This window comes from Ranitomeya imitator, chromosome 3 (genome assembly GCF_032444005.1).
Source record: "Ranitomeya imitator isolate aRanImi1 chromosome 3, aRanImi1.pri, whole genome shotgun sequence".
NCBI classification, from domain to species: domain Eukaryota; kingdom Metazoa; phylum Chordata; class Amphibia; order Anura; family Dendrobatidae; genus Ranitomeya; species Ranitomeya imitator.
This window is the reverse complement of record NC_091284.1, coordinates 839969764-839981889: the sequence shown is the minus strand read 5'-3', so window position 1 is coordinate 839981889 and position 12126 is coordinate 839969764. Positions and strand designations below refer to the sequence as shown.

At 41.6% G+C, this 12126-nt stretch overlaps 1 protein-coding gene across 1 annotated transcript; it reads right to left on the bottom strand.

Annotated features, from left to right (window-relative positions):
* Window positions 1-2824: 2824 nt before the first annotated feature.
* On the bottom strand, window positions 2825-11399 carry LOC138671424 (uncharacterized). The gene is made up of 7 exons (XM_069759590.1): window positions 11288-11399; window positions 10660-10714; window positions 10351-10557; window positions 10110-10256; window positions 9905-10021; window positions 9276-9665; window positions 2825-4597 (listed from the first exon to the last, which is right to left on the bottom strand). The coding sequence occupies exons 2-7, from the start codon at window positions 10712-10714 to the stop codon at window positions 4566-4568; spliced, it is 948 nt and encodes a 315-aa protein (XP_069615691.1). The 5' UTR covers window positions 11288-11399; the 3' UTR covers window positions 2825-4565.
* Between the last annotated feature and the right edge of the window lie 727 nt (window positions 11400-12126).

Below are 12126 nucleotides of genomic sequence, written 5' to 3'. Positions count from 1 at the left end.
TACTATATGGATGACTATGGGGAGTGCATTATACTATATGGAGGACTATGGGGAGTGCATTATACTATATGAAGGACTATGGGGAGTGCATTATACTATATGGATGACTATGGGGAGTGCATTATACTATATAGAGGACTATGGGAAGTGCATTATACTATATGGATGACTATGGGAAGTGCATTATACTATATGGAGGACTATGGGAAGTTTATTCTGAGTATTCATGCCATGACTATATGTATATAGTCATATAGTCATCATATATATGAATATATATATGACTATGCTATGCCATGGACTATAGCCCCCACCCTGGATCTGCCCCATCCACCTCCCCTATACCATGGACTATAGCCCCCACCCTGGATCTGCCCCATCCACCTCCCCTTTGCCATGGACTATAGCCCCCACAGTGGATCTGCCCCATCCACCTCCCCTATGCCATGGACTATAACCCCCACAATGGACCTGCCCCATCCAACTACCCTATGCCATGGACTATAACCCCCACAATGGATCTGCCCCCATCCACCTTCCCTACAGCTCCTACCCAACATCCCTACAGTCCCTATCCCTATTGCCTTTATACACTTGCTTTGGCAAAACTGATGTGTATTTGGTCCTGCCAATAAAGCTTCTTTGAATCTTGAATCTTGAATCTTGTATTCCAGTTCCCTCCCACACTCCAAAGACTGATAGGGAATCAAGATTGTGAACTCCAGTGGGGACAATGTCAATAATGTCTGTAAAGTGCTGTGGAATTAATGATGCTATAAATATTCCCTTACCCTTCTTAAATACATACTGAGAGTTGTAGGCTGATGCAATAAAATGTACAGTATATAGGGCTGAACTCACATTACAATTGATCGCTGTACTAAGCTTTGTGCTGTATGGTGGTTCTAGTGATGTACTGTTGGTTGTTCTGGTGATGTATGCATGTACTGTTGGTTGTTCTGGTGATGTATGCATGCACTGTTGGTTGTTCTGGTGATGTATGCATGTACTGTTGGTTGTTCTGGTGATGTATGCATGTACTGTTGGTGTTCTATTTCTGTACTGATGGGGGTTCGGTTGATGTATTTCTGTGCAGATGGTGTTTCTGGTGATGTATTTCTGTTCTGATGATGGCTCTGGTGATGTCTTCATGTACTAAAGGTAGTTCTGATTATGTATTCCTGTACTGATTGTAATTTTTGTGATATATTTTTGAAGTGTTGATGGTGTTGGTGATGTATTTCTGTACTTATGTTGGTTGTGATGTCACATGTTTACCATGACAGAGAGGAGCCAGAACGTCAGTGTCTGATTTCTCCTATTCCTGTACTGATTAGAAGTACTTCACCATCTTATTAAATGATGTAAATTTCTTTTGGCAGTGCAGGTGTTATTCTGCTCTGTTGAGAGCTCCTGGAGAGTTTAAGTTCTCAACTGTGCACTGTTAGCCCCTCCCATCCCCGATATAATCTGGGCCCTGGCTAGCACTCACTGTCAGACCTAGCTTATGCTGCATAGCTGGAGGTTGTTGATGGTGGTTATTGGAGAAGGTGTTTGGCGGATTTATCTGTGACTATTGCTAGGTATTGAGTGTGTGATAATTCCCCTTCATCTCTTACTTTGATTTAACCCCATACTCCACTCCCCGCTGTATTCCTGTTATATGTGTGAGTATATATGTATGTTTGATATTTTTTGTTACCCCTGTTCATATTACCTTGTTAGTCTGGTTGGTGTATTATGGTACACCACTAATCCCTTCTTCCTGGGGTGAAGGGTACAGACTGAGGGCAGATTCAGGAGCTAAGGCAAGGTATGTGGCCCCGGCAGTAGTAGTGTATAATAGCCATGATCCGTCAAACTCAATCTGACAGGTGCCCCGCCCCTATCAAAGTGTATCAAAATGTGTAACCCCTCCCCTCCCCTTGTCTGACGGCTGGTATCCAGCTGTCCCTCCTTGTTTGATTTCCCCTTTTGATATAGTTTAATATAGTTTAATTTGTTGTAGTTTTGATATTATTCCCGTATTTTGTGGAATAACACATGTTTATAATTATAGCCTAGTCGTGTATTTATTTTACACGTGGTTTATAACACCTTTCTCATTTGTTTTATAATAGATTTTATACATAGCCCCGAGTTTGATTCTGTAAGCTTTTGTTTTATTCACAGTGTATCCATATAGTGAATAGGGCTGATGTTTCTGTATGCAATCCTACATCCTGTTATGTGAAAAGTATTCTCAAACACTAACTAAATGGTGAACATTACCTAAATTAGGTTAACTGTAGGTCAGAGGTTTATAGCACCTAGGTCAAGCAATTGTTGTTGTATTTGCGTACCCCATAAATGTTTATTCTCACAAACAGAAAAGTTATTGTGTCCTGAAGATGGCATCTGAGGTTATTTGTTTTTTGTATTAGCTTTCTCAGAAAACAGCTGTGTTATCTGAGGGTCAGATATTTTTGTACAAACTCATGCTGTTTGGTGATCTTTGTGAAGCAGAACTTTGTTTTATAACACATTTGTACTTGTATTGTACCTGAATTGATATTTGCTTTCTCTTTTTTGTGTCCTGAAGATGGCATCTGCAAAGTTATTTGTTATCTACTGAGGCCATTGCAAGTTGTGTTTATTCACATTGTAGCAGGTTTTATCCTTGTGGCTGCCTTATATACACAGAAGAGATATGCACCAATGTCACAACACAAGTTATAATATGACCCAATGTTACAACACAAGTAAGAAGCGGCGTGTTTTATACGAATAAAAACCAAAGACACGATATTGTAAAAAAAAAAATTTAAAAGATTTATTTCTCACAATAAAACAGCATCTCAAAGACATTTCAACACTATAAAAAATTCTTACAGGATATAAAAAGTAAAAACATTAAATAGTACAATGAACAATTACACTTCTTACAAAATAATTAATATAGCGTTACAAGGCGTGTACAGCATTTATCCAGTACATTCTTTACATCGTGAGCCACATGGTTTGTAGCAGCGGTAGAGACCTTTTTTTAGGTAGCAAAGTTCCACGTGTGGTACCTAATGACGGGGAATGTAAAGATTGAATTGTACGGGGTGACGCCGCTAACTTCAGCGGTGTAGATACAGAGCGTGTCTCACTGTTGGTAATTTTTAATTCATCTAAAAGCTTCCTAGTAGCGGGGTTACCCACAACTGTAGACGGCATATTTAGTTCGGCCATAGCCTGCATAAATGAATCCCAACCCGGTGGTAAATTTCTACTGTTCAGAGCATGACTCTGCGTTGTACTACGTACCAAATCCAGTAAGTTAGACCCTGGTATTACGGATCCTTTGAAAATAAATTCAGCATTATTATTCCATGCTGTGACATTTTTATTCTGCAGCAGCCTGTTTAGTAAAAATTCAGCATTCTTTTTATATCTTTGGTTTATATGTCCGACAATTTCAGCGATCTCATGATTTTTATCAGAGTCGGTATTTGGCAATTGCTGCTGACCAGGATCAGGAGGGCTAACGAGATTTAAAGCCGTTACTTCTTTTGAGCTGTGCCTCGTATGTACCAAGTAGCGTTGTAGCACAGCGCTATACATTTTAATTTTCACATCATCGGGAATGTCACGACGCTGTAAAATGTCGCTAATCTCACCATCAAGGCGCCGAATAACACTGTCGCGTATGTTATCTGTAGTACCGGGTCTTAGTTTGTCTAGCTCCTGTTTGGGTACTAGATACATTTTCGTTGTATGCTCCATTATCTTCCGGCGATCAGGCTTGTTATTATTGGGATTGCAAAAGCTAAAAGAGGACCGATAAACCCGCCGGCCTGTTTTAGTAGGCGCTTCTTTTTCTTTATGGGCTGAGACCTGTCGCTCAGGGTTCTTATAGCTTTACGCCACTTCTTTAATATACCTTTTTGGCGCTCTTTCAGCGGAATCCTGCCTTTTAAGATATTTAAAGCAATCTCGCCTATGGCTGTAATTAAATCATTGCTTGCATCGCGCAAAATAGACTTTCTGACAGCGGGGGTTGCTTTCACTAGGGTTTTTAAGAGAGCCCAGTTACGCCGGAGCCTCTCAGACATCTTTACATCACAACGACCACAGTGTAGAATGTCTGATACCTGGTAAAATTCACTTTTTAGAAGTTTTTTTCTTCTGAACATAGACAGCGGGCAGCGCGGGTGGAAACAACCCAGTCCTTAAACGCAGATCCTCAGGAGTATTAGCTCTCAAATCTACAAGCAAATACCCGTAAGGCTCCCGCGTGGCATCCTCAAAAGCTTCTAGGAAAAAACGTGTTTTTCCGGGATACATCTGACGAGCTAGAGTTAAAATTTGTAATTTATCTCGGGGGTTGTTAAAAAGCACCATGTACTTTGTGTTTAAATTTATCGTACGGCTTTTCTTGCCCTGACAAAATATGTTTTGCACCAGGTAGAAAATGCTGAGATTTCTGTGGTGCACATACTTGGTAAAGGCTTTTTCTATCTCACAATTCTCACTAGCACTCTCCATGAGATCATCAACAATCGCCAAATTCACCTTCTCCGGTGGGAATAATTCGTCATCTACGAATGTATTCGGCAGACCCTCCACAAATCTGGCGTGGGGAAAAGAGAGAGAGATTTCATCATATAGTTTTTGCCAACACGAATAAAACCATACAATATTATCAGGTTTCTGAGAAAAATTAGCTTCAATATTATATAGCAGCTGTTTTACAAAATAGCTCTTTCCAGAATTAGACGGGCCTGCTAGAATGCACGAGAACGGGTGTTGCAGACGCGTATCCATCACAATACTCGACTAATACCCAAAAGGTAATGTTGTGAAATCGTCTAATAGTCGCCGCTTTGTATAAACGCACTTTTGTGTTTTGCGTAATGGCCTTGTTTCAATATCCCAGTACTTTTTATTTCTCACAATGGACGCCTGCTGTACGACAATACGTTTCTGAGTTTCTGCGGCAGAATTGCGCGGGTAGTCCAGAACTAGATCTTTCAGACTGTTGAAATTAATAGATTGAGAGTTACCAACATTTAGTGTTATCCCCTTAACTTTTAAGACAGTTTTACCGGTGTTGAGTTTGTAGCCGTAAGTTTTGGGGCCCGCGGATACAAATTCTGTGATGTGTGTACCATCGGGTATTTCACTGGTCAGCTCCCCCAGGTAATCGCCTAAAGGCGGTTGCCACTCACCATCTCTCTGTACAAAAATAACTGAGTCTGTGTCGTGATAAAGGCACCTCTCCTGCAGCCGGTCCAGCAGCGAATAGAGCTCTAACCGAGCATACGCTGTTGTAAAACACGCTATAAAAATGTTTGTGTTTTTGTTGAGTGTGTGGTGGCCTTTTGCATATTTCCAGTTAATGGTTGCGGTGTCATCATCAAGGAAATGTAACATCGAAATGTCATAGTAAGGCAGGAACAAATACTTAAAAAGCTCATCTGGATCCCTAACAATGCTGGTACATGATAGATTAGATCTCTGAGCAAACTTTCCCCATAAAGAATTTAAGAAAAGCTTGGAGATCTGGCGCTTAGCAGGATTGACAGCTATATTTTCAGGCCGTAATTGGACACCTTCTTTTTCAAGAAAAGAGTCAATGTACTGCCGTTTCTTGGCGTCATCAGTGCACCAGCTAGGATAACCAGAGGCTTCCTGCTTATCCCTAAGATGTAATTTAATGTAAGGCGCAAACAGATCATCAGTGGTTTTAGGAAAATGCCATATTTCATAGATGTGAGCGATCCGATACCCTTTTTCTATCGCCATCTCGAGCTCTATAGTGCACCAGGTGCCTGTCAGCGCCCGTTCTTCATCACTGTGGGCACAAATATCTGCCTGGGAATCTGCAGCGCATGTGTAGCAAAGGGGAAACATTAATTTTTTGTTGAGTTTTACCGGTAGAACTGGAAAAAATAAATCTCTCGGCGGGTAGACCTTGACTCTAGCAATGCCAAAGTATTTTTTAATGAATCCAAAATTGTCGTAGATGATGTCTGGGTGGCCTACAGGGTATGTTTTAGTTTTGTTTACAAAGGGGTACAGACTGGTGAAATCGTAGTAGTGTAAAGTCTCCCCTTCTTCCAGATGGTGATAGAGCTTAATGGCGTTAGTTCGCCCGCCATAAAGCGCATCACGGGGGTCTAAAGGAGCGGGGAATTCCATCTGACGAAGAAATGTTTGAAGGTTAGAATCATTTTCAACCATTTCATTCCACTCATGTTCCCACATCAGTCTTACTGTGTACCCGCAACACTGTAAGTAACGCTTTTTAGCTAAAAAGGTGTAATATAACTGGCCGTAGGACGTGCTTGTGACCTTATTTGTGTCATTTTCATTATAGCACACGGGACAACCGTGGTAAAAACACCCCTGAAATTCAAAGGCTATGTGCTGGCCGCTAACATAGGCATAGCCATCTAGAAAATACTTCCCGACCTGTTTTTCACCGCCTCTCAAAGCGTGCTGTATGTCGATGTTCTCAGAGTGGGCTACATACATGAGCCACTGTATAGCGGGTGTCGAGTAGCGCTTTTTTGCCTTGTGATAATTATCACCAGGTAAAATGGCGATTGTCTTTTTTGGTAGAAATTTAAACCGGTACATTGTCATACACACCGAGGCCAGGGTGATGAGCTGAAAAGGATCAACACATCTGCGCACTACAATCTTTTGCTTTTGACGCTTACAGTATTTTTTAACATTTTTCTGCGTCATCTGCATAATACGCTCTCTATAGATCTCGCAGGCGTGTCTCAAAATTTCAACATCTTGTTTGCAATAAGATTTTAGCTCGGCCTTGAAGTCAAAAGTTGTATTTACCTGTGTCTCATACCACTCCAGGAACTCTACCTTCTCACCAGGTGACATGTACTCCACCCCATAATATTTTACATCAGGTATGGGGCCTACATAGTTTTGGTTTTCTCTGGTATTGAAAAAGTGTGGAAAATGCCCTTTGCCTCCTGAAAAGCCCATGGCCTGTGGTAATTTACTGAGTTTCATGGGGATAAAATTTAGAGAGTCTATGAACCTTATAGACAAATCGGGTAGCGACACACACAAGAGGCGGCCACCTTGGGTTATCAACTGTACTTGTAGTTTTTCAGAAATCAGTTCCTTAACAATAAAGTATGCATCATATCTTCCACCATTGTGGGCAATAAATGTATGATCTGAAAATTTACCGCTTGTAAAGAACTGTACAAAGTCATGTGTACAGGTATCGCCCTCAAACTCCCAGGAGGGGTGGCCATACAGCGTTGTAGCATAAATGTAATTCGGGATGTGCGTGCCTGTCTCCTGCATACATTCAAAATCATAAAAGATATAGCAATCTGACTCATCCTGTGCTACATACTTCCGCATGTAACAAAGATGGGCATCGAATTTATTTATATGTCTGCGACATACAGGACAGCGCAAACCATTACATTTATGCTCTGTTTCACTATTTCTGGGGACAAAAAGGTTGCATTTATCACAAAATGTTTTAAGTCTGCAGAATGCTGGGTCGCCTAATCCAAATTGTTTGTGATAATCTAGGCACACGCTCGAGCGGCAATAAACTCTGCAAACAGGACATCTGGGCTGTTGGTCGGCACCGCTTTCTATGCAATTCTCTCTCTGACAGGCTTTACAAAAATACTGACAGGAGTGGTTGTTTTTGTGGTGAAACACTGAATTGCAGAGCTCACAAAAGTACTTAGCGCCGATAAAACCCTTCATATTTTTGATACCGTAGTAGTGATTATCATGGAACAATATGAATACGGTTTTGCCAATAGCTGTATTACCGCTCTCAAAGTAACGCCAATCGCCCTGACTATAGTACAGTACTTTAATGGTGACCCCCAAATATTTTTCAAATGCAGGGATGTCGCTAAAACTCACTAATTGATCATCAGGGATGCCCAGTGCTGCGTGTATGTTTTTAGAGCGGTTCAGTAAAACACCATCACTGACATCCGTGTCGTCCATCAGGGCGCACACACTGGCAGCCAAACACAGATTTGACTTGTAATTGTTAAAATCATACAGCCATTGTCTCTTTTGTTTAATGATCTGACTGCTCGCTATAGATTTCAAGCGCCTTTTTACACCACCGCGTCGGTTTTTAATGATGGTGACGACTAGCTTTAGCGAATTGGATGATATGCATTCACTGTTACTTTGAAGTGCGCGGGCAACAGCATTTAAAAAAGATTCGGAATTAAAATCTTCACGGGTTTGTTTTGTAGTGAAAATAGGGTCTAAAGTATCACCGGCATCAAACCTTAACTGTACAAAGTCGCCAGGTTCAATGTCCCTGATGATTCTATCCAGTAATGCCTGAATGCCTTCATGAACAATATTCAAGCCCTCTTCAAATGACCGTACACGCTCCAAATTTACAAATCTAAAATGATCTGTATGTATATGACCGTTGAAATTGCGGAGGGCCCTTTCATGATGATGGATGTGTTGCAAAAATACTGTATGATCGGGGCGCCGCACATTACCAGCAGCGTCAGCGTCTGCGGATTGTGAATTTTGTGTAGATGCCTGTGCGGCATCTGCAGAGCTGCCTGGACTATGTGAGTGCTGTTCTGACTCTTGTGACGACATCTGTGGTGACTGTAGAGGCATTGCAGGACACATGGCACCACGGCGCCTCCTAGAGCATAGCGCCCGTCTAGCGCTGACCAACAATTTTAGAGCCCTTTTTATAACTCTAGCCCTATTATACCTGGGTAGTGTTAGTTTAGGCGGTTTATGCATGCCGTAGCCGACCATATCTAGTCATAATGGGGTCGCTGTAGTTGTTATCTCGCCATCCAGCAGCAGGCTCCGAAGTGCGTATAGTTCGGACTTATTAGCCTGTGTTGGGTTTTGTGTTAATAATAATTTTTCAAAAGTATCGCAAAAAAACATTATTTTGGGGACCCAGCGTTTGTAGCGTAAGTAGCGGCCGATGTGTTCCTGAAATACAAGCATTTCAACGGGGTCCCAGCTGCGGGATTCATGCTGCAGATCTATAGCTGGCGCATGAATCCGTGGCTTTTTACACATTTTAAGCTCTTTACACCCCTTAACATCAGCCGGCCGCGACCTCTTTGACCGTTTCTTAACATTAACAGAGTTAGATACACAGACATGAGATATGTCACCCAAATTAGAGGATCCTGAGGGTCCGGCCCCAGAGGCATTAGCAGGACCCGTTACACATGGCGCTGACGGTTGCATAGTGTGGGACATACGTATAATGAGCGGTTCTATGGATGGTTGCTTACCATCAGCGAGCTGATCAATCTCGCGATCATACTCTTCACGACTCATCGTGGCTGTTGCACCCACGGCGCAGGATGCGGTTGGTGACTCTGTAACATGTTTTGTTTTCCGCTTATGTTTTCGGGGTGCCTCGAGCACTTCTGGATATAGTGGCGCGGGGTCATTCACACGGATTGTCGATGGCTGACCGGTACTTGAATGGGGTATTTCACGATGGTCCGACGGTACAGGGTTTCCTGCGTCCTGCACCACGCAGATCGGTGATAGCGGATATGCTCTAACAGAACCATTAGCCGTCTGTATCGCCGGCCACGCTTGTGCTGCGCCATTCTCGGTGATCTGTAGCGGCTGTAGAGGTGCTGGAGGTGTTTTTCTCATGACTTTGCGCTTAGCTGTAGGAAAGATTATACATGTGTCAGATATGTGCGAGACCGTCGCAGGCCGCTGCGCATAGCTGCAGGAAAGATTATACGTGTGCCAGATATGTGTGAGACCGACGCAGGCCGCTGCGCTTAGCTGCAGGATAGATTATACATGTGTCAGATATGTGGGGGCCATGGATCTCAATGATGAAGCACGTGCATCATTGACTGTACAGAGACTGTGCATGTATACTAAAATATACACTTACGGGATAGCGATGTGTGGTGAATGATTGCCGTGGCGTCTTCTGCAGCTTCTGCGATGCTCTCCATTAGCTCCGGTATATTCTCTTTTGTGAAAATTCTTCTAGGCTTCAGTTTACAAGCTATAAATAAAGATACAGGCCTTAGTAGAGGCGTGGTGGATTTTCGCAGAGCGGTTGTGCAAAAAAAAACTTTTCATACGATTCTCACCTCTCCCTTTTTTGCCCCCCGGTCCGAGCTGTTTTTTAGGTGCTCTAGAATCAGGGCTGTTTCTCGGCGTGGGGGTCTGGTACATCAGTTCCTCAACAGGCGGCTGATTGTGTTCCGTGGTGGTTGGTTCTGGAAACATGTCGACATCTGTAAAGAATTAATATATATATTTACACGTCTAAATACTTAAAAGCTATATACACACACACACACATACATACACAGCAGTCACACAACGCACCTATGATGCCTTGAGTCAAATCCCACACAGCAGCGACACCTGCATTAGTGTTACTATACTCAGCTCCAGGTGTATCACACTCCAGAGTAGGCACGCTGAAGCCGTTTAAAAAATCATCGCTATAGTTGCTGATAAATTCATCTACAGCATCGGGGGTGTTCCTGGTAAATTCATCTAGATTATCGGGGATGGTCCTGATTAATTCATCTTAAACAAGAAAGAATAAACAATATAAAGATAATATATAAAAACAGCCCTTAGTTAGAATGGGACACTAACAGATACATGTATATAAATCTTGAAACATACCTATTACCGAATCCGCAACTTGACTGGAAAAAGCCGAAAAATGTTGGGATTCCATCTAAAATAAATTATCTGTGTAAATTTTATGCGCAATCTATATTATCCACACACCACTACTCGTCAAACTCAATTATATACCCCAACAAATAAACTGCTCCCCGTGTATAAATATTCTTATACTAAGCAAATCATGGGTAATACGGCTAAGTCTTTCTATATTAATTATGCGCCACAAATATGATTTATGCGGTAAAACTATATTACACAGCCCCACAAAATATACCGCTACTGTATAAATATGACTATAAATATGTCTATGTTAAACAACACACATGTAGTAAGTAAACGCTGCAGGCGCTAGTTAGGGCGTATTGACAGTTATTAACTACTGTATTACATAAATTATGTTATAATAGTTGTCCGCGGATAAGTCTTTCTATATTAATTATGTACCACAGAATATGTTTTATGCAGTAAAACTATATTATACAACGATACTAAATATGCAGCTATCCTCCAGTATAAAACTAACTTATTAGACAAATAACACCCTTAATTATGGTTTTAGAGATGCATAGTTAAATATAATTAAGCATTTGCGAATAATAACACAACTGTCTTATATACTTACATTTAGAATAGCTTGCTTTTTTTAGTCTGGTCGGACTTCTGGTGGTTGTCTGATGTACTTAGTGGGCCAGCCACCTGTATTTATCCTGAGTGTCAGAAACCAGCTCACCTGTTAACACCCAGAAACACGCCCAGTTACGCCCCCACCACACGCCTGCTGTTAACACCCAGAACACAACCATACATGCAATTAATGCATGCATTAACTCACGCATGATATATCCGGATTAAAACAGGAATTTTTATACAGCTGAATTTCTGAAAGAAGCAGGCTGTTGATTAACGAACCACAATCATTTTAATCAATCATGACGTCTAAATCGTATGATGCCATATTAGAAAAACAATATTTTACATGCCGCGCACCCGGCTCATTCTCGGGTATTGACAAATTATTTAGATCTGCAAGAGCACGCGGTATAAAGAAATCTGATGTTATTGCCTGGTTAAATAAGCAAGACACCTATACGCTACACAAGCCTGCTAGAAAACGCTTTTTGACAAATAAAATTTACGTCTCGGCCATTGATGCGCAGTGGCAGGCGGATCTCGTAAGTTTAATTGACTATTCAAGGGAAAATGATAATGTCAAATACATCCTGACGGTGATTGATGTTCTATCGAGATACGCATGGTGCGTAGCCTTGACAAACAAGACAGGCGCTAGTGTCGCCAGATCGTTCGAATTAATATTTCAAAATGATAAGCGCATACCGAAGAAACTGCAGACGGATCGCGGCAAAGAATTTATAAATTCATCACTCAAACAGCTATGTAATACGTACAATATTCATCACTTTTTTACAAACAATGATGTAAAAGCCGCTATGGTCGAGCGTT